This window comes from Oncorhynchus nerka, linkage group LG14 (assembly GCF_034236695.1).
Source record: "Oncorhynchus nerka isolate Pitt River linkage group LG14, Oner_Uvic_2.0, whole genome shotgun sequence".
NCBI lineage: Eukaryota > Metazoa > Chordata > Actinopteri > Salmoniformes > Salmonidae > Oncorhynchus > Oncorhynchus nerka.
Window position 1 is genome coordinate 52,090,888 of NC_088409.1, and position 24,106 is coordinate 52,114,993.

The 24,106-nt window shown below is 42.5% G+C and overlaps 1 protein-coding gene across 1 annotated transcript; it reads right to left on the reverse strand.

Moving 5' to 3' along the window:
• Positions 1–687: 687 nt before the first annotated feature.
• Positions 688–23,696, reverse strand: LOC115142265 (serine incorporator 1-like). Its single transcript, XM_065027206.1, has 7 exons — positions 23,449–23,696; positions 21,445–21,545; positions 3,157–3,317; positions 2,861–2,945; positions 2,218–2,368; positions 1,165–1,374; positions 688–831 (listed from the first exon to the last, which is right to left on the reverse strand). The coding sequence occupies exons 1-7, from the start codon at positions 23,694–23,696 to the stop codon at positions 693–695; spliced, it is 1,095 nt and encodes a 364-aa protein (XP_064883278.1). The 3' UTR covers positions 688–692.
• Positions 23,697–24,106: the final 410 nt, after the last annotated feature.

Consider the following 24,106-nt stretch of genomic DNA (forward strand, 5'->3'; position numbering starts at 1 on the left):
CCCAAGAGATTGATTGTATCGGATCAGAATACGTCTCCTCACTGCAGATACAAGCATGTATCTGACCGATGACTGACCCATGACTATGGATATAGAAGACCCAGAAACAGGGCTAGTGATGGAGTAGAGACACAGATGTCTTTTGGGACAGGGCATGGTGTAGCATCAGAGTTAAATGGGCTAAGGTTGGGGTTTGAGAGCACTGTAATATCATTTTCACACTCCTGAGCCAAACTGAGCCAAGCCAAGCCTGAGCTGTACTGACCTGAATATGCATCCACCATAGTTTCTGGAACCTTGCTGGAAAGGATCATGAGAAAAGAATGTATCTGAGCCAGCACAGTACGGTTCAGGTGGGCCCTACGTTAATCAGGCATAGTTGGGGTAGAGAGCTAAGCCTTAGGGTGGGGTAGGTAGGGGGTATTACAACTGACCTCCAGGGTTCAGAAATATGTAGTTAGAGCAAGGGCTAGGTTGATACTTCACAGTCCAGTGAGCTTTAATCAGGATGTGTACATATTACATTATTTCAGTAAGCGGGCACTGACTCAGACTCATAACCCCCCCCCCTCAACAAAACAAGATTAAACACACCAACAGAGACCAATGCAAAAATTCTGACTCGTATAATTATAATAATAATAAACTTTAACAACATCTTACAAGACCATGGTGACACCATGGGGGGCTGTTCAGCTGAAGTCTCGGTCGGGAAACATGAGAGGGGCGAGCAGGGTCCAGAGGTAGAGGCCCAGGCCCAGCCAACTGGAGCTGATCTTCACCCACACAGCTGGCATACTGCTCTGCATGGCCTGGCTGGTGATGTCTGGCCTGAGGAATGAAGGGAGAAGGTATCAGTTTAAAGAGTGTATCTTTATAGAGGCTTTCTATCCTTGTCTCATCCCCTTCATTTAGGCTGATCTGAAAACACAGAAGAGGTCAGAGCAATATGGTGGATTAATGCTGCCTATCAGGGATTTCGCATAGCTTTCACACAAAGGCTGTTGTGATTCACCCAAAGAAATATCCCTCCTGATCCCATGGCTTTCAAACTGACAAGGAATACATACATAACATACCTAATAGGACACCTAGAAATATTGTAAAATGTTCTAACATTTCTATAGAGCTGTAGCTCTGATGGTCAGCTGATGCTGTACTTACTGGTACCAGTTGGTGAGTGTCCTCATGATGTAGAGGGAGGCCAGGCAGAAGTGTAAGTGGAATAAGGAGTAGCTGTAGGTGACCCCCTCACCCTCATTATTCACAGCCCCTCGCACATTGTCCTCCCCTACCTCGCCCTCTTCTCCATAACCCCCGCCCTCCTCGGTCTGCATCAGCTTGTTCACCTGAGTGTTGTTGGACGAACGTATGTCCAGCAACACCCAGGGGGGAGAGAGTCAAATCAAATCCAGCTTTATTTATACAGCACATTTCAGACATGGAATGCAACACAATGTGCTTCACAGGAAACAAATAAGAAAATAAAAGCTTAAATATTTACTACACAACAAACATGAGGATAAAAAAACTAAAGAATAACAATAGAAACTGAATGACTAAAAGCACCCCAAGGTAAAGCAAAGCTAAAAAGGTTTGGGAGGGCAGGAAAGAGAATGGAAAATGTGAACGAGACAGACTTATGTCTGGAGAAAGAGGAGAGAGAGTTGGGGAGAGACATAGATACAAAAAGAGTGTCACGCCTTGGTCATTATATTTTGTGTTTTTGGTATATGTTTGGGTAAGCCAGGGTGTGACATGGGTTTATATGTTGTGTTTCGTATTGGGGTTTGTAGTAATTGGGATTGTGTTGATTAGGGGTGTGTCTAGTTAGGCTTGGCTGCCTGAGGCGGTTCTCAATTAGAGTCAGGTGCTTCTCGTTGTCTCGGATTGGGAACCGTATTTAGGTAGCCTGTGTTCACGTTGTATTTCGTGGGTGATTGTACCTGTCTTTGTGTATTCACCAGATAGGCTGTATAGTTTCACGTTCCGTTTGTTGTTTTGTATCTCACAGTTATTTCATGTATCGCTATTTCCTTTATTAAAGCACATGAGTAACCTACACGCTGCATTTCGGTCCGACTCTCTTCTTTCAACAGAGGAACGAGGTTACAAAGAGAGACCAGGGGTCAGCATGGGAGATCTATCAAGATCATGGCATAACAGACAATTAAATAATCAGCCATGATATGGATCCAAATTGGAGTAGCTAGCTACCTGGCATAGAGAGTGCAGAAGAGGAAGATGACCAAACCCACAATGCTCTGGGCATCCCACCACTGCACCTGTGCTGGGGCACTGGTGGGTGTGGGCTCGCTGGAGCTGACATTTGACACCAGACTTAGCAGGCTGGGGTTACACTTACGGTCTAAGAGAGACAGACACAGCAAATCAGCCATAGAATGTAGGATAGTTATGGGGAAGGAAAAAAACATGTAAAGAGACCTGCAGTCTTGAAGGAAGGCAACAGACTCTAAACCTATTATCACAACAGATATGCCAAGTGTCTATTAATTACAACAATTGCGTGCAGACTGTTGTAGACACACTCCAACACATGTCTGAGCTTTTCCACTGACCCACTACAAGCACAAGTACAAGCATGGGCCATAAGTAGGACCATGAGTTTTTCCTGACTATGTGACTTAACAAGAATCAACCCCAGGACCTAGTAAATGTAACGAGTTGGGGAAGGTGAGTGAACTACCAAAGTCTGCCAAACTCACCAGTAGGCAACGCTCAGTGCTGCAGTGGTTTGGAAAGCAAATATAAACATAAACTGGAGGGAGAAAGTAAAAACAACTATATACAATGACAACAACTCTGTAGAAACTGGAATGGGAAAGAGGCTGAGACTCACTTGGGTCGTTGGTCAAGGCGGACCAGGTGACATACATGGTGTAGAGGGAGATGAGAGGCCTGGAGCAGACCAGGCTGGGCCCGGTCTTCATGTGACACAAAAACATAGGTACTGGTAAACACATGTATGCAGTGGAACAAATTCATCATCATGCAATGCACACAATTGTCAACACTGTTATCAACAAAAACTGACTAATAAAAGCATTCCCTTACCAAACATTGTATCAATAATTACTGATATAATTGCTAAAACTGTTCCTTAATTTGGGGTGGGCAATGAAACCGCAACAATACCTGTAATTTGGGCAGGATGGAGATGATGACGCTGAAGATGAGGTTGAGGCTGATGAAGACCTCGTGCTCGGGGCAGTCTTTAGGCTGGGTGTAGTAGATGTAGAACAGCACCACAGAGGTGAAGGCCAGTGTGTAGTGGAGGAAGGTGAACGACAACAGACCTGAGGGAGAGAGGGGCAACATGGGAGAGGGTCGGCAAAAACAGTCATGTATGACAAACGCCCCCATACTCTTCAGATGCATATTCTCGTTCTATGTTTTCTTTAGAACAGTGATCTTCAATCCTGGTCCTAGTGAGCCATAAAGGTGTGCAGGCTTTTGTTCCTGTCCATTACTACTAACACCACATTCAACGTATCAAGGGTTGGTCGATTGGCTAGTTAAATCAAATGTTAGTATATGGCTGGAACAAAGGTATGCACACCCTATGGGTCTCCAGGAACATAATTGAAGAACCCTGCTGCTCTAGAAGAATAAACACAGTCATGGTAGTAAAACTTTTTGAGCAGAATTAAGGTACCACAGTTGAAGTCGGAAATGTACATACACTTACTGTATGTTGGAGTCATTAAAACTTGTTTTTCAACCACTCCACACATTTCTTGTTAACAAACTATAGTTTTGGCAAGTCAGTTAGGACATATACTTTGTGCATGACAAAGTAACTTTTCCAACGATTGTTTACAGAAAGATTATTTCACTTATACTTCATTGTATCACAATTCCAGTGGGTCAGATGTTTACCTACACTAAGTTAACGTCTCTAGGGTAGGGGGCAGCATTCAGAATTTTGGGTGAAAAGCATGCCCAAATTAAATGGCCTGCTACTCGGGCCCAGACAATATGATATGCATGGATGGAGAGAAAACACTCTAAAGTTTCCAACACTGTTAAAATTGTGTCTGTGAGTATAATTATAACAGAACTGATTTGGCAGGCGAAAACCTGAGAAAAATCCATTCAGGAAGTCGTTTTTTTTGTTGATTTTGTAGTTTTCTATTCAATGCCATTACAGTATCCATTGACTTAGGATTTAGGACACAGAGCTTTTTCATGCGCAATCCCGAGAGAGTGCCTTTCTTGTTTACCTTTTATATTGACAACGTTATTGTCCGCTTGAAATATTATAGATCATTTAGGCTAAAAACAACCTGAGGGTTGAAAATAAACATCGTTTGACATGTTTCTATGAACTTTACGGATACAATTTAGATTTTTTTTGTCTGCCTGTTTTGACTGCGTTTGAGCCAGTGGATTACTGAAGAAAACACACAAACAAAACGGAGGTTTTTGGATATAAAGAGACTTTCTGAAACAAAAGGAACATTTATTGAGTAAATGAATGTCTTCTGAGTGCAACCATATGAAGATCATCAATGGTAAGGGATCCATTTTATCTCTATTTCTGACTTGTGTAACGCTTCTGCTTGGCTGGTTAATCTTTGTAATAATTTGTCAATTTGGCTATGTTCTGGGCTAGGTATGTTCTGGGCTAGGTATGCTTTCGCAAGACGTTAATCTCTAAACCTATGTAAAATATGTTTTGTTTTCTGAATTTTTATAATGAGCATTTCTGTATTTGAATTTGGCGCTCTGCAATCTCATTGGATGTTGGCCAGATGGGACGCTAGTGTCCCACATACCATGAAGAGGTTATCGCGAAAAAACAGGCCTTATTTTAGTGCATTTTTCACCCTGCCAGCTCCTATTAGTTCTATTGAGCACCGTGGCACCAGGTCGCCTTTCAAACGTTCTATTCCCAGTGGCAGTGAGACCTGCTCACATTGTTTTATAGTCTAAATGTAAAAAACAAAAATAATATTGGAACTATTGTTTCCTATGGGGAAATATAGGCATGTCTGTCTATTTCGCCAAATATCTCGCAATGTGTACATATATATTTTTTTCAAGTCGGGTGTAACCGGTGTGAAATGGCTAGCTCGTTAGCGGGGTGCACGCTAATAGCGTTTCAATCGGTGACGTCACTCGCTTTGAGACCGTGAAGTAGTTGTTCCCCTTGCTCTGCAAGGGCCGTGGCTTTTCTGCATACAGTAGCACGTTTGTATCAAATCAAATCAAATTTCATTGGTCACATACACATGGTTATATCTGAAGCCATTCTTGTGATTATTGTGACTTTGCCATTGTAATTGTTTGTAAGCTTGTGTAGTCAACTTAATCTATGATCGTATGCTATCCATTTGTTGTTTGTATGCTGTTCTTTGTATGACATTTTAATATTTTATTATTAACCAATGATATTAGGCCACTCTTGGCCATGATTACAGACACCTGTGTCTTTTGACACTATATAAATGAGTCATCCCGCAGTGTTTGTGATTATATCCTGATGAAGACAGCTTGGCTGTCGAAACTTTGGTAATAACATTTTAGCATCTGAGCTCCTAGAGTGTGCGGCTCTCTTTTATTTTCACATACACATGGTAAGCAGATGTTAATGCGAGTGTAACGACATGCTTGTGCTTCCAGTTCCGACCATGTAATAATATCTAACAGGTAATCTAACAATTTCAAACAACTCCATTATACACACAAATGTAAAGGAATGAATAAGAATATGTACATATAAATATATGGATGACCGATGGCCGTGCGGCATAGGCAAGATGCAGTAGATGGTATAGAGTACAAAGTATAAAGTGGTATTGTTTAAAGTGACTAGAGATACATTTATGACATCCAATTTTTTATTATTTTAAAGTGGCTAGAGATTTGAGTCTCTAGATTTATTTAACCAGGTAGGCAAGTTGAGAACAAGTTCTAATTTACAACTGTGACCTGGCCAAGATAAAGCAAGCAGTTCGACACATATTACAACACAGAGTTACACATCGAGTAAAACAAACATATGTTTCATCCTCTTCTTCTGGATGAAAGTGGGGTGAACAGGCAGTGGCTCGGATGGTTGTTGTCCTTGATGATCTTTTTGGCCTTCCTGTGACATCGGGTGGTGTAGGTGTGCTGGAGGGCAGGTAGTTTTCACCCGATAATGCGTCGTGCAGACCTCACTACCCTCTGGTGAGCCTTATGGTTGTGGATGGAGCAGTTGCCGTACCAGGCAGTGATACAGCCCGACAGGATGCTCTTGATTGTGCATCTGTAAAAGTTTGAGTGTTTTCGGTGACAAGCCAAATTTCTTCAGCCTCCTGAGGTTGAAGAGGCACTGTTACGCCTTCTTCACCACGCTGTCTGTATGGGTGGACTATTTCAGGTTGTCCGTGATGTGTATGCTGAGGAACTTAAAACTTTCCACCTTCTCCACTACTGTCTCGTCGATGTGGATAGGGGGGTGCTCCCTCTGCTGTTTCCTGAAGTCCACGACCATCTCCTTTGTTTTGTTGACGTGTCCTCAGATTAATGTAGATGAAGGGAGTTATATGATATAGTTATAAGATATGCACAGTTTTTTTCTGTATATATGAATTACAAATGAATAATGTTTCTTGTCTATTGCATAGTTACAATGTGTAATCATTAATGTCCCAGGAGCAGGAATGGTAAACACTGTAGAAGTGTACAATTGTAATACGTACATGCAGACACAGCATCATTCAAATAATGGAGTTTGATATGACTGAAAAATAATGTCTCAGAGATTCATACCTGAACTGCACCTTTATTTGCCAAGGAATATATTCACATGATCAGTGAATATATTCAATGTGCAGGCTACAATGTGGGAATCTCATGCGTGGTAATAACTACAGTACATGTGTACACAGGAATTGCATCATTGGCACAATAAAGTTATTATATTCTACTCTATCCATAGACTTCATTAATGCCATTCAGACTTGAAGTTGATACAACACCTATGATAGCTGAGGTTCATAGATTGGTATAAATATTCATTCGGAACCTAACGTTTTAGGGTCCATACACAGATCGGCTACATACTGTAGCTAGCTACACATCCATAGACATACAGCGATGTTATCCTCCACTGCACAATAAGCAAGTAAATAGTTAGCTAGCTATGTTACTTTAGCTGCATTGCAAGGCAAGCTTACACAATTGTACACTCATTTTGCAGTAAATGCTTTAGCTACAGGATTCTTTACTGCCACTGTTTCACAAGATGACAGCCTGGTTTAATGGTTCTCAGGAGTCCCTAAAACATTAAACAACACAAATTACAAATTCATTCTCCTAACACTAGCTAGCTGGCTAATGTTAGCTAGTCATATAACTTGCTAAATAGCGATTTTTGTAAATTAACTTCATGACAAAAAAATATGCACAAAGTTTGTCTCTACATTAACTAACATATTCCTTTCAATTGTACATTCTTTGCTCGACTCGTTATGACGTTATAACAACATACATCTGGTTCCACCGTGATTTTTTGTCAGCCATCTTTGTTGAAGAAGCCACAAAGGCAAGGGTGGCTCACGTCAAAATTCGTCATTGGAACCACTCGATATGATTGGTCATATAAAAACCTTGGGACCCAAATGCATAATGAGTGCTCTAACTCCCCCTTGTGGTGGTCCGGAGCAATGAAGCCATGATGCTGGGTACCTCTAAGTACCGAGGTGCAAGTTTTCAACATTTAAAGGAGGAACCACTGTAGAAGGCCAGCATCCCGCCGTCGCCTCTTCACTGTTGACATTGAGACGTTTTTTTTTTTTACGGGTACTATTTAATGAAGCTGCCAGTTGAGGACTTGTGAGACGTCTGTTTCTCAAACTAGACAGTCCTTTTGCCCAGTTGTGCACCGTGGCCTCCCACTCCCCTTTTTATTCTGGTTAGGGCCAGTTTGTGCTGTTCTGTGAAGGGAGTAGTATACAGCGTTGTACGAGATCTTCAGTTTCTTGGCAATTTCTCGCATGGAATAGCCTTCTTTTTGAGAACAAGAATAGACTGACGAGTTTCAGAAGAAAGTTATTTGTTTCTGGCCATTTTGAGCCTGTAATCAAACCCACAAATGCTGATGCTCCAGTTACTCAACTAGTCTAAAGAAGGCAAGTTTTATTGCTTCTTTAATCAGAACAACAGTTTTCAGCTGTGCTAACATAATTGCAAAAACGTTTTCTAATGATCAAGTTTTTAAATGATAAACTTGGATTAGCTAACACATTGTGACATTGGAACACAGGAGTGATGGTTGCTGATAATGGGCCTCTGTACGCCTAGCTAGATATTCCATAAAAAATCTGCCGTTTCCAGCTACAATACTAATTTAGAACATTAACAATGTCTACACTAAATATCTGATCCATTTGATGTTATTTTAATAGACAAAAAAATAGCTTTTCTTTCAAAAACAAGGACATTTCTAAGTGATCCCAAACTGCATGAATCTGCAGGTAGCTAACCAACAAGGTTCTATGGCTATAACTAGTCAAGCAAATGTGTCTGAGATACGAAGAATAAGATCATGCACATAATGTTAGCTAGAGACCCAGCCAGCTAACGTTAGATATCTAACAGTACACTTGAAATGAAACTACTTTCTGTCAAAATTAGAAACGTGTAATATCTGAAAATCTTACCAGTGTACAGCATGGTTGGACATGTCTCCTGTCTGATACTATGCATGGTTGCCCTTAGTTTGATGATGTAGTCCAGACTGGTGTTTTCTCCATCTCCTTAGCTATCTTACTCAAATTCCACTGATTTCAAAACTCGGTCCTCCAGAAAGTGGAGAGCATACACATAACGTTAGCTAGCTAACAGTACACTTTAACTTGACATTAGGTTTATACAGTTTTAGCACGCAATAAAAAAATTTTGCGTTCGACACAATTACCTAAACATACCAATCATACCAACCTGCTCCAATAGACAGACGTGTGCTATATGGTAGACCAATCAAAACTCTTCTCTCAGCATGTCCAGCCCACTCATTCTCTCAGCCAATCATGGCTAGCGGGAAAGTTGCTCCCTTTTTCTGTAGCTAAACCAACTAGGCTTGTAATTTAACAAGTGTATTAGTATTTACAGATGGCATACAAGTTTGATATTAAGGCACATGAAAGTTCACATGTTCGAGAAGGCATTTCTGCCCAAAAACGCATTTTAATACATTTGTGACATACGCCTAGTTTGCTGAATCGGGTCACAAATGGAAGCTTTAATCATTGTGTTTTTCTTGTCTATATTGAATACGTCATTTAATAATTCACAGTGTAGGTTGGAAAAAGTATATGAACCTCTAGGCTAATAACTTCTCCAAAATCTAATTGGAGTCAGGAGTCAGCTAACCTGGAGTCCAATCAATGAGAAGAGATTGGAGATGTTGGTTAGAGCTGCCTTGCCCTACAATAAATACTCACAAAATTTGAGTTTGCTATTCACAAGAAGCATTGCCTGATGTGAACCATGCCTTGAACAAAAGAGATCTCAGAAGACCTAAGATTAAGAATGGTTGACTTGCATGAAGCTGGAAAGTAAGGGAAGGCCCCCATGAAATGGACAAAAATGAATGGCAACTTATTGCCATTGAGCGAACCATAATATATACACAATCGCAAATTACCACTCAAATGGAGGGCAGTTCATTCAAACCTGATGTCACCAGTTTGTAGAAATTGGTTGAGGTTTTTCCATTGTGTAATGAAGAAGTACCATAGCTCAGAACGAACGTCACTTCATGTGTACCTTTGGATAGAGGGGCGTAACCAGAAAAGTAGTAGTCAGTTTGTTTTTCTCCTGTATTGAACACAGATCATCCCATCTTCAATTTGATCGATTATATACGTTTAGAAACACCTAAAGTTGTATTACAAAAGTAGTTTGAAATGTTTTGGCAAAGTTTACAGGTAACTTTTGAGATATTTTGTAGCGACGTTGCTTAAGTTGGAAGCTGTGTTTTTCTGGATCAAACGCGCCAAATAAATGGACATTTTGGATATATATTGACAGAATTAATCGAACAAAAGGACCATTTGTGATGTTTATGGAACATATAGGAGTGCCAACAAAAGAAGCTCGTCAAAGGTAAGGCATGATTAATATTTTATTTCTGCGTTTTGTGTCGCGCCTGCAGAGTTTAAATATGCTACTCTCATTGTTTACTGTTGTGCTATCATCAGATAATAGCATCTTGTGCTTTTGATGAAAAGCCTTTTTTAAGTCTAACATGTTGGCTGGATTCACAACGAGTGTAGTTTTAATTTGCTATCTTGCATGTGTAATTTAATGAAAGTTAGATTTTTATAGAAATGTATTTGAATTTGGCGCTCTGCATTTTCCCTGGCTATTGGCCATGTGGGACGCAAGTGTCCCGCCTACCCCAGAGAGGGCCTTTAAATGGTTTAACTTGGGTCAAACATTTTGGGTAGCCTTCCACAAGCTTCCCACAATAAGTTGGGTGAATTTTGGCCCATTCCTCCTGATAAAGCTGGTGTAACTGAGTCAGGTTTGTAGGCCTCCTTATTCACACACTCTTTTTCAGTTCTGCCCACAAATTTTCAGGTCAGGGCTTTGTGATGGCCACTCCAATACCTTGACTTTGTTGTCCTTAAACCATTTTGCCACAATTTTGGAAGTCTGCTTGGGGTCATTGTCAATGTGGAAGACCCATTTGCGACCAAGCTTTAAATTCCTGACTGATGTCTTGAGATGTTCCTTCAATTTTTCGACATAATTTTCTTTCCTCATGATGTCATTTATTTTGTGAAGTGCACCAGTCCCTCCTGCAGCAAAGCACCCCCACAACATGATGCTGCCACCCCGTGCGTCACGGTTGGGATGGTGTTCTTCGGCTTGCAAGCCTCCCCCTTTTTCCTCCAAACATAACGATGGTCATTATGGCCAAACAGTTCTATTTTTGTTTCATCAGACCAGAGGACATTTCTCCAAAAAGTACGATCTTTGTACCCATGTGCAGTCGAAACTGTAGTCTGACTTTTTTTATGGTGGTTTTGGAGCAATGGCTTCTTCCTTGCTGAGCAGCCTCTCAGGTTATGTCGTTATAGTTATAGGATCTCCAATGTCATGCAATAAAATGCAAATTAATTACTTAAAAATCATACAATGTGATTTTCTGGATTTTTGTTTTAGATTCCGTCTCTCACAGTTGAAGTGTACCTATGATAAAAATTACAGACCTCTACATGGTTTGTTAGTAGGGAAACCTGCAAAATCGGCAGTGTATCAAATACTTGTTCTCCCCACTGTACTTGGGATAATTTACAACTAATTATTATTTCTATACAAGGGAATATGCAACTTCAGACATCCACACCTTTTATTTTTAATAAAATAAATGTTATCATTTTATAATTTCTTCAAACTTCAATCTCAAATTTCTCCATAAACCCTACTCCTTAGGTAATCGTATTTTGTAATCTGTATGCATTCTACACCTTGCCTCCTTAGGCAAAGTTATATCCAGATAGCTTGCACCTGACTACAAATAATTTTAGATCTTCACAACTGCATAAAGTTTAGGTGATAGTTTTGGATTAGCACTTTGACCTCACATCTTGTAAAGTTTGGCAATAATTTTCTGGTGGTCTGTGTGCCCCTTAACAACAAAGCAATATTTTAACAGAAACGTAAATTCAGGATTTGTCCTAATAGACTTTACACAAAGTACAATATGAACTTTAGCTCAAACACAACCTCATTTAAACTGATTTAGATTAATCAAAAAATGGGTTTTCAAAACAAACATTGCAGATGCTGTTACAAAATATATGCCAAATTGTCCCTTAAACCTGACTCCATATGCGCTAGTGAAGACCATATGGACATATTATTTTGACAGACCTTTTGCCTGTCCATGACCATTCTTTTGCCTACTCCTTTTGGATTGTTAATAAACATCTTGGACTCTAACCATCTACATCTGGGTCTCGCCTTGTGCCCTTATAGGTACTATATAAGCATTCTGGTTATAACTCCACCTTGTTTCCTTAGGTAAAGTTACACCCAGATAGCTTGCATCTCAGATATTCACTAGTGCATATGGAGTAAGTTTTAGAGCAAAGCTGTTTTTTTAAACAGGAATTGACAATGTATCTTATGACTTCACCTGACAAAGAGCATCATGTAATCTGTAGCTCCTATACCACCTAGCAACTTGTCACGTTCTGACCTTTATTTCCTTTGTTTTGTCATTATTTAGTATGGTCAGGGCGTGAGTTGGGGTGGGCAGTCTATGTTTGTTTTTCTATGTTTTGGGTATTTCTATGTTTCGGCCTAGTATGGTTCTCAATCAGAGGCAGGTGTCATTAGTTGTCTCTGATTGAGAATCATACTTAGGTAGCCTGGGTTTCACTGTGTGTTTGTGGGTGATTGTTCTTTTCTCTGTGTTTGCACCAGATAGGGCTGTTTGGTTTTTTCACATTTCTTGTTTTGTTAGTTTATTCATGTCTAGTGTCAATACTAAAGAACCATGAATAACCACCACGCTGCGTTTTGGTCCGCCTCTCCTTCACCACAAGAGAACAGTTACAGAATCACCCACCACAACAGGACCAAGCGGCGTGGTAACGGGCAACAGCAGCGAAAAGAGGACTGGACATGGGAGGATGAGTTGGATGGTAAAGGACCCTGGGCACAGCCTGGAGAATATCGCCGCCCCAAAGAAGAGCTGGAGGCGGCGAAGGCGGAGAGGCGCTGGTATGAGGAGGCAGCACGGCGGCGTGGATGGAAGCCCGAGAGTCAGCCCCAAAAATGTATTGGGGGAGGCACACAGGAAGTGTGACGAAGCCAGGTAGGAGACCTGCGCCAACTTCCTGTGCTTACCGGGGGACTGGAGAGACCGGGCAGGCACTGTGTTATGCTGTGAAGCGCACGGTGTCCCCAGTGCGGGTGCATAGCCCGGTGCGGTATATTCCAGCTCCGAGTATTGGCCGGGCTAGAGTGGGCATCGAGCCAAGTGCCATGAAGCATCAGCTCTACGCATCTGGTCTCCAGTGCGTCTCCCTGGGGTGGCTTACATGGCACCAGCCTTGCGCATGGTGTCCCCGGTTCGCCTGCATAGCCCAGTGCGGCCTATTCCACCTCGCCGCACTGGCAGGGCGACCGGGAGCATGCAACCAGGTAGGGTTGGGCAGGCTCGGTGCTCAAGAGCTCCAGTGCGCCTGCACGGTCCGGTCTATCCGTCACCACCTCCACGCACCAGCCCTCCGGTGGCAGCCCCCCGCACCAGGCTGTCTCTCCGGGCTCATCCTTACAGGGACTCCCGCCTGTCCAGCGCTGCCGGAGCCTTCCTCCTCTCCAGCGCTGTCGGAGTCTCCCGCCTCTCCAGCGCTGCCGGAGTCTCCCGCCTCTCCAGCGCTGCCGGAGTCTCCCGCCTCTCCCGTGCTGCCGGAGCCTTCCTCCTCTCTAGCGCTGCCGGAGCCTTCCTCCTTTCCAGCGCTGCCGGAGCCTTCCTCCTCTCCAGCGCTGCCAGAGCCTTCATCCTCTCCAGTGCAGCCGGAGTCTCCCGCCTGTTCGGCGCGACCAGAGCTACTCAGTCCAGCGCTGCCAGTGCCTTCCTCTCCAGCGTTGCCAGAGCTTCCCGTCTGCCCAGCGCCATCTGAGCTACCCGTCTGCCCAGCGCCATCTGAGCTACCCGTCTGCCCAGCGCCGCCTGAGCCACCCATCTGCCGAGCGCCGCCTGAGCCACCCGTCTGCCCAGCGCCGCCTGAGCCACCCGTCTGCCCAGCGCCGCCTGAGCCACCCGTCTGCCCAGCGCCGCCTGAGCCATCCGTCTGTCCAGCGCCGCCAGTGCCGCCAGTCTGCCCAGCGCCGCCAGTCTGCCCAGCGCCGCCAGTGCCGCCAGTCTGCCCAGCGCCGCCAGTGCCGCCAGTCTGCAAGGAGCCGCCAGTGCCGCCAGTCAGCCAGGGGCCGCCAGTGCCGCCAGTCAGCCAGGGGCCGCCAGTGCCGCCAGTCAGCCAGGGGCCGCCAGTGCCGCCAGTCAGCCAGGGGCCGCCAGTCAGCCAGGGGCCGCCAGTGCCGCCAGTCAGCCAGGGGCCGCCAGCGGCCGCCAGTCAGCCAGGGGCCGCCAGGGGCCGCCAGGGGCCGCCAGGGGCCGCCAGGGGCCGCCAGTCAGCCAGGGGCCGCCAGTGCCGCCAGTCAGCCAGGGGCCGCCAGTGCCGCCAGGGGCCGCCAGACCCCCTCAGCCCAGAGGCGCCAGAGCCCCTCAGCCCAGAGGCGCCAGAGCCCCTGCCCCTCAGCCCAGAGCATCCGCCCCTCTGTCCAGAGCTTCTGCCCAGAGCTTCCGCCCCTCTGTCCAGAGCTTCTGCCCAGAGCTTCCGCCCCTCTGTTCAGAGCTTCCGCCCCTCTGTTCAGAGCTTCCGCCCCTCTGTCCCGAGCTGCCCCTCAGTCCAGTGGGGTCATTTAGAGGGGTCGCCGTGGTTAGGAGGCCACGGAAGCAGACAATGAGGTGGACTAAGACAATGGTGAAGTGGGACACCGCGGACAGACGCCCACCCAGACCCTCCCCTATAGGTTAAGGTTTTGTGGCCGGAGTCCGCACCTTTGGGGGGGGGGGGGGGGGTACTGTCACGTTCTGACCTTTATTTCCTTTGTGTTGTCATTATTTACTATGGTCAGGGCGTGAGTTGGGGTGGGCAGTCTGTTTGTTTTTCTATGTTTTGGGTATTTCTATGTTTCGGCCTAGTATGGTTCTCAATCAGAGGCAGGTGTCATTAGTTGTCTCTGATTGAGAATCATACTTAGGTAGCCTTGTTCCTGTCTCTGTGTTTGCACCTTATAGGGCTGTTTGGCTTTTTCACATTTCTTGTTTTGTTAGTTTATTCATGTCTAGTGGCTATATTAAAGAACCATGAATAACCACCACGCTGCGTTTTGGCCCGCCTCTCCTTCACCACAAGAGAACCGTTACACAACTAGCTATCTTTGAAAACAAGTAACTTCATCTTTAGAGCTTGGACTTGTGGGGAGGTCCTGAGGTCATCAAGTTCGAATAATACTTTTTAGAACACATCAAAGGTATATTTCAGTTCTTTGGGGTGTAGATGAGCCATAGATGAGGCCCATAAGCAACGTACATGACTGTGTAACACTGGGAATACCAGCCAGGACCTCTGCTCCTTCGATGCAGATCCCATGCTCTATATTCTGGTGCAGATTCTTCACAGTGAACACTTTCATCACATGCTGAACGAGGTCCTCTCAGATCGTGGTGTCGTCAGAACTGACAGAGTGAAAATGTTTAGAAATAATCAACTAGGCTACTAGATTAACTGTGCAACTTGAGAGGAGAGGAAAAGAAAGGAAGATACCTCATGTATAGATAAATAAGTATACAAAAATAAAAACCTTTACCTTGTATTCTGTGATAAGGTCCTTAACCCTCTCGCCGAGGTATATGATCAAGCCACGGATCACACTGTCTCGTCTTTCCTGGATGGTGTTGCACTGTAATATGATGTTATACAAATATTTGCATTTAATACCGGAAAATAAATACACAGTATAACCTATATACTATTGTGAAGGTGTTACTGTGCATACCCCGTACAGAACTTCAAGGATTTTCTGCATGTCCACCTTGACAACACCTCCTTTTGACTTACACAAGTCCAATAGTTTTGGTGTAAATTCATCCAGCTTCTGCATACAGGTGGACTCAAGAGCAACAGTTGTAAGACATGGGTACTTTTTTACCAAAGCTTCTGCAACCTGACAAATTGGTAGACTTGAAGGATAGGCTGTAAACTGGAAGTTCCTTTCAGACAGTTTTTCCAGGATGTCTGATTTCACAGACAGATTTTTGAGTAGTGTTCCATCCTTCATGTGTGCTTCATTAGCTGCCTCAAGAATGAGCTCTGTATCATGAGCAAAGCGAGGAACTTCAAACTCAGATGGCCACGGACTGGAGTGTTGGGAAGAGGTACTTTCTGGAGAGGACAATATCACCGTATCATGTGATCCACGGGAGCCCCTCTCATCCAATGCCTCTGTGGAGCTGTTATTGAGTTCTTGAAAATAACTGATCTCCAAATTCACTGTCCGTGTACTATAGAACAAATCATTTTTGAAGCTGAAATGTCTCTTGCACAATTGTGTCAAGCTCAGTCACAGTAGCAGGGATTCCAGAAGGCAATGTTAGCTTACGGATATCAGGGCCTTTCAACAGGACCTGGCAGACATTTCTGTTCTGTTGTAGTGAAAGTGATCCTGTCAAGACAAAATGAATAAAAGTTATGAAATGGGTATGATGTCAAAAATGGGTATCCCATTAAATCAATATCAAGTGCTGCTTACTAGATCTCATAATAATAAACGTGCAAAACCAAGCATTTCTATTCTATACTGTTGGAATCGGCTAAACTTTGAACGTAGAGATGTTAAATAAATGATAGAGAAGAAGCCTTGAATAGGAAGAGTGAAAGAGAGTGGGTTGTGTGTAAGAAGTTAATAGTTCTCTGTGGGAAGACAGATAGCTTTGGGATGTGTTTGGTGGAAGGGAGTAGAGCAACAGTTGAGATAGGGGAGACAGATGGACATCTGTGGACTAGGGGAAGGAGGGGTTGAGGTCAGGAGGTGAGGTCAGTTCTGTTGAACCATAAAATGTAAGGATTGGAGCGAGAAGGAGGAGTGTCCTAAAGTGGGATGTATGTAACTGTGATGGTGAGAAATGTTTTGCTGTCGGAATACAGAACCTTTGGGAAGAATTAAACTTGGTTAAAGCTTCTCCAGTGTCCATGAGTTATTTACTCTGAAAAATAAGAACCTAACAATATCAAATACTAAATTTGGCATGAGTTCTATGAGCAATGCATTGTTTTTAATCCCATGTAAAACTATTCCATTTTAAAGGATTGTTATCTAATATTGCAGGAAAATATGGTGCTTCAGGGTTTCCATGCGCTTTTGGCCAACAGCATATGCTGTTAGTGGGTAGATGTCTGCCAATTCCTTTTGCTCAATGACCTTAAGCTTCTGTATGGATTCCAACTCAAATACCCCAAGGTGCTCATTATACCTTGCATTCTGACACTTGGCAATAAAAGCAAGTTCACCATGTCATGACTTTGGCCTCTTTGGGTATAGCAAGCCCCATCCCCCTCTCCCTGCCTCCCCCTTTCCTCCTTCAACTAGGTTGCTGTGGTCAGAGAGGTCGTACATTTCTGAGAAGACCCTGCCACATGGCCACACGGTATAGAGAGAGTAGATTTTCATGGAGAACTAAGGAAATTCTCCCACCTCACAGAACTTGAGGTACGAACAAATTCCATGTTCCGGAGAAAGTATAAAAGATAGGTGAAGAATCCAGCTACGAAAAGGTCCGTTTGTCACAACTTGGGGAAGCTAATGGGAGACGGTGTGGCCACATTACCATAATGCTGTTTATATAATAGCCCCAGATATGAGGTTTCTGCCATTCCGAATAAAAAACGCACTCGGGTTTTCGATCAGCAGACCGAGCTTACCTCAATTACGAGATGGCTAAAGGTTACCGACCATGTTTTCTCCATTAGGAGGGACAAAGGTTGTAGACCATTGCTGAATCTTTTAACCATACCACGTGGTTAAACTCTTAGACTATCGATACCGACAGAATAAGAACAAGTCTTTGATATTAATTACTAGTAATTACTAGTCTGAATTGGGTATCATTGAACGCGAAGAATGACAACCGCCGAAACATCCATTCTATAACGAATGTCACTCTGAACTATCCCCTCTAACCACAATCGAGAGAGAGAGAGGGAGACGGACAATTCTACAAAAGAAACAAACTTTTCACCAGCGATCAAGACGACATACTGAGCGTAAATATATATATTGATTGCAATTGTTCCCGAATGAGTGAGCATTCATGTGTAAAGGATTAGCATTTCAATTGTTATAATTATCACTTTGTATGACTTCTTAGTCGACCCCCACTTCCCCTTTTGTCTAACAAGCCGCCATGCCGGTTTAGCCCACTAGGGCACATTCTCCTATCATTTCATGTAACCACATATACCTTGTTTGTTTGTGCATTTCTGTGACTTACTTAGTTAGTAATAAATACATTATTTAAGACAATTGATGTACGGATGACTCATAGTGAAGACTGGGTTTGTGCAACAATTTACGACGTTTGGAATGAGACGTGAGGTACATGTGAGGTAAAGTAAATAATTCATTAATTCGAAAACTAATTGATCAGATAAAATATCAGAAAAGTTATTTTAGGAAATGATAACTTTGTAATCTGAATATTTTTCCTTGGTGCCCCGACTTCCTAGTAATTACGGTTACATGATTAATCAGTCTAATCGTGTAATACTAATTACAGAGAATCTTTGATGAAAACTATCAGTCTTCAGTTAATGATAGTAAAGACACGACAACCATGAACAGCGATCATTAGAAGTATATCAACAAAGGTCTGGTAGACCTTCAGTGGATCCATAGGTTAGGATCATTCCAACCGAGTAGTTGGAACCATTGCAGGAAAGTGTGTTTGCCATCTGAACAAAAGTCTCATCTAGAAAATAAAATTGTACCACTTCCTTTATGTCATCCTTTAACACTTTCAAAGCAACAGTGGACAGCTTTGTGGCAGATGGGACAGGCTTGAAAAGATTGATGCCATACAGACGGTACGCAAGCATTAGTTGACGCTTCACTGCAAAAGAGACAGCAAAATGTTTTGAAAGCTGTTGGTCTGTTGAACAATCCGCTTAAAAAAAGCTGTGTTTAGCTTCAAAGCGCATAGTCCAAAAAGCTATAAAGGGTCCAAATGCCTTCATCAGCTGCGGGTAGTGTTCAATGAAAGGATGTTTCGGGATAAGACTATCCTAAACCTCTAAGAATCTATGCCTGTGCTCGGATATCTATCTTGCAGTAATTGTACCAAATTGATTCTTCTGTGTGAATTGGCGAAACCACAAGTTCAACAATATCTTTGAGGCCCATAAGAATTTCCCATGATGGTTCACCTACAGGTATTTTTGTTCCTATAATGAATGGAAGCAGACGCAGTAGGCACCAGCTTTCATGAGCATTTCCTCCAATCTTCTTTTCCTTGGATTCATCAAGTCAAGGGGAATTGATTGTGGGCAGTCAGTTTTATCACTCCACTAATATGGGAACTGTGTGATAAGATTGTTGAGTTCCAACAGAGTAAAATATTTATTCTTGGTTAAAACCTTTAAGCACAATTCCAGTTCCAGAGGCAGGATTCCCTCAAAAAGCCATGCAGCACATCTGGTGGATAGCCAGACAGCACGTAAAAATGTTTACATTTTTCAGTCAGAGCACACTGCTTTTTCACACCATAGCAATCTATTAAGGTGGGATTTTCTAAAACTGTCTGTATTTGTTCAGAATTGTTCAGAGTTCCTGCTTTGTTCTGTGTTGGAATGTCCCAGTTCTCACTTCTTTTACCTGGATCTCAAATAGCTCTGCCAAACAGAACCTGCAGACATGCGTTGCACTAAAACCTTCTACAAATCCACCAATAGAGTGGGCTCCAAGATTATCTGCCGCCACACATAAAAACAGTGCCCTTCAGTATCTATTCCAGCACAGGAATAAAGAGTCCTTCCTCCTCCAATTGTGCAAGATCACCTTCCCATATCCATATGTTTTAAATCAACAGCATTGCAGAGAACAGTTATGTAAATAAACTTGAGTGTAGACCTAAACTGTAATGGGACATTTGCCAACACCCAATAGACTCATGTGATTTTGTGTGTTTTGCAGGATGTTCCAAGGGGATTGCACACTTCTAAGTCATTAACATAGAGAAGTAAACATAGGGTTCATTAATCTCCTGATAAACAGTAATTTTCTTTGAAATGTGTGCCATCATAAAAAGACTCGTAATCGAGAAAAACTCGTAGGCCTACTTTTTAAATCTTTCTCCTGAATATCCTGTTGCTCAATACTTGTAACAGTGACTGCAGAATAGGAACATACTGAAAGCTTCTTCCTTTCTTTGCATCAAGTATATATTTTACTGGCTCCACCACAAAAACGTTTTTCTTAAAAAAACGATTCCTCTTGTAAGATGTGGTGAGAAGCCAATCCATCCCTAAAACTGTGCTCATGGGATTTGTCTCACAGACATCTTGAACCAAATCTGAGATGATGTAATTGTCAATAACAAAGCCATGTTTCCTTAAACAGGAATTACCAATGTATTTTTATGGCTGGACCTGACACAGAGCACGATATGAACTACAGTTCCTCTACTACCTCATTGATACACTTGTTTGACATGTAGTAAATACTTTCCAATTTGAGCAAAAGGTGACCAATTTTTTTGCTCAAAGTCATTTTGTAATTCTGGTTCTTCTAAAGTGTCCTCCTCTTCATGGACTTGTGTATTTGAATAGTCAATATGTTTTTGTTCGACTCCAGTTCTAAAGTGGATTGTGAGAATGCGGATTGTGTTTTCGACTCCTGTAAGATGCAAAGGTACCATATACATTTGTTCTAAATCCGCACATGTCAAACACGTAGAGGACAGTTTTGTGTTTCTTTAATTTCCAACATGTTGAAAAAAACATATTTTTCTGTTGAAAAACTGCAAGCTCTACACATTTCACATTTAAAAGAAAAGACCTCTCCTGGCCTTACTGACTTGTCAGTTGCATGTTGCCTCAACAAATGTACCTTAAGGGAACCCCATGTTTTGAAGGAACAGATGCAATCTGGTTGGAGGCAGGGCAGTGGTTGATTATGTCCATGCCTCAGCCTATACTGTTTCAAAAGTTTAGTTTGTTCTGTTTGTTTGTTGAGTAAAATGGTGCTGGAAGAAATGGCAGCAGTTTTAAGGGCGCCCAACCAATTGTGCTATTATGTGGTTTTTTTGCGTTATTTGTAACTTATTTTGTACGTAATGTTTCTGCAACCGTATCTTATGGTAAAAAAGACCTTCTGGATATCACTCACCTCACTGCCATCACTCACCTCGGATTAATTATTTTTTCTCAAAAGCAGGAAGCACAGGACATTCTCCAAACACCTGACACGGCCAACATCCCCATTATTTGCAAGAGGAGGAGACGCAGGTATTGTCACGTTCTGACCTTATTTTATTATGTCTTTGTTTTAGTATGGTCAGGGCGTGAGTTGGGTGGGTTGTCTATGTTCCTTTTTCTATGTTTTGGGATTTCTGTGTTTGGCCTGGTATGGTTCTCAATCAGAGGCAGCTGTTTATCGTTGTCCCTGATTGAGAACCAAATTTAGGTAGCCTGGTTTCACTTTTGAGTTGTGGGTGATTATTTTCCGTGTTAGTGTTTGTTACCACACGTGACCGTTTCGTTTGTTTCACTTTGTTATTTTGTATTTTTGTAGTGTTCAGTTTGTCTTATTAAAATGGACACTTACCACGCTGCAAATTGGTCCGACCTCTCTTACTTCTCATCAGAGGAAGACGACGAATGTTACAGAATAACCCACCACCAAAGGACCAAGCAGCGTGGTAACGGGCAGCTGCAGCAGCAGCGATCTCCAGACTCCTGGACATGGGAGGAGATCTTCAAAAAGTTTTCCAGGTGATTACCGTCACCTGGAACTCAAGCCTAACCTAGTCCTGACAGGCAGCGCAGACATAATCCTCCAATGATGGAATGGTTTTCATACAGAACTGGTGGAACCATTGTGGGCAGCGGTCACAACCAATCTGAAACTTATGATGAAAAATGTTAATATGTTTAAAACTTTCAACACATTTTCTTGAATTACAATTATTTCATTATCAGACCAAGCGGATGATACTACCTCTAGAAATATTACTGCTTATACAAATTCGTACTCGTAAAAATGTGCCTTTAGAAGTGAGCAAGCAATTACCCAGTTAGTGTCTTCCTCATTATTGTCCACCTCCCCACAGAAGTGGCACAGTTGGCTCATTTCATCTAGCAAAACATAATGTCAAGTAGTCTATACATCTTTACATGTATTCTTCTGAGCAAACAGGGAACAGGGAACAGTTTAGGTTTCTTGTAACATAATTATTTAAATACATGTGTTTTAGTGACCATCTAGTCAGAAGTTGTATCAAAGATAACCTTGAAAGATCCATATAAATGATTATTATTTTTAATCTACAATCATATTAAATTATAAATTGAACATATCACTGTTTTGGAGGAGAGTGACTGCTATTTCTTCAATCATGTTGTTAACATCTTTGTCCATATTTGAAAAGGCAATCGACTCCTCCTTCAGAACACATTCAGCAATCTGGGCATTTTTTTTAATGTGCATTTCCGTTTTCCCCAACAAAATTATGTTACACTTGAGATTCTAATTCGCAAGTATACAACAACACAGCTATAACATAATTTGACAGCTCTGTTTTGCCATTTAGTCAGTATACTTTCAGTAGGTTAATTGTGCATTAGTTATACTCTCATACTTACTTTCAAGACCCCCCAAGAAGTAATATCTTATTGGCATGGGTGAGGAAGGGTACCACACGCCCATCTGGAGATATTACACCCCTTCTCTCTCAGGAATGATCTGAACATATACAGTATATCACAAAAGTGAGTACACCCCTCACATTTTTGTAAATATTTGAGTATATCTTTTCATGTGACAATACTGAAGAAATGACACTTTGCAAAGTAGTGAGTGTGCAGCTTGTATAACAGTGTAAATTTGCTGTCCCCTCAAAATAACTCAACACACAGCCATTAATGTCTAAACTGCTGGCCCAATTAGCCATTTTCCCTCCCCGGTGATATACTCAAATAGTTTTGATTTCTTGCTCCCCCAAATGCCAGTCATTTCAAATGTGTCAAAGCTTGCTCGGTTGACTGCCTATTAAAATTCTGGCATTGATGGTCTGACAGAAAAAAATAATGTAAATCTGTTACATGGAAAAACAACTATTTAGGTTTTCCTTATAAATACACAGATTTTTTTATTTATTTTACCTTTATTTAACCAGGCAAGTCAGTTAAGAACACATTCTTATTTTCAATGACGGCCTGGGAACAGTGGGTTAACTGCCTGTTCAGGGGCAGAACGACAGATTTGTACCTTGTCAGCTCAGGGGTTTGAACTTGCAACCTTCCGGTTACTAGTCCAACGCTCTAACCACTAGGCTACGCTGCCGCCCCAGATTAACCACACACATACAGTATTTACATATACTGTATGTGCAACACAGTCTTACCTCACTTTCCAGCTCCATATTTGGACCAGTTCTCTGGAGATTCTGATACAAGATTTTATATGGCCCGATTCGAGACAACAGCACATCTTTACCTCCCCAAGCCTCTGCAACACCTGGAAAAATGTACCTGTAAGTGAATTGAGATATATCAATGGATCAACCTGACAAGATTGCATACACACATTTGTTTATATCAGTAGCTGCTGCCGCTGGTGTGGCGACTGTGGAGGCCTCACCTGCTGGTGTGGTGGTTGTGGAGGTGGAGGCCGCTGGTGTAGTGGCTGTGAAGACTGCACCTGCTGGTGTGGTGGCTGTGGAGGTGGAGGCCGCTGGTGTAGTGGCTGTGGAGACTGCACCTGCTGGTGTGGTGGTTGTGGAGGTGGAGGCCGCTGTTGTAGTGGCAGTGGAGACTGCACCTGCTGGTGTGGTGGCTGTGGAGGTGGAGGCCGCTGATTTTTATTTTATGAGGGATCCGAGGAAACATATGTTTCGAAATTAAATCAATCACCTGTGTTCTAATAATCTGCAATGTTATGACATTTATGCAAGTTGTGTACTTTGGATAAGCACTTCAATTAAGCACTTGTTGTTGCTTTACTGATAGGTCAAATGCAAATGAGTTGTATCGCGTAGGGTAGGTAGGCCTGACGTCTCCCATGATATGCTGTGACACTGAAAAAAATAAATAAAGTACTCTTCAGTATAAAAGCCATTAACACTAAAATGAAGCACACTTTCACAAAAAAAAGAGGCTTTAGCAACGCACAGAAAGACAACCACATTTATATATTTTTTGGGAAAACACATGGTGACATATGTAAATACAAACTTATCATTACAATCTTTATAATCCACAACTGTGATGCTGATAATATACAGTGTGTTGTTCATAGC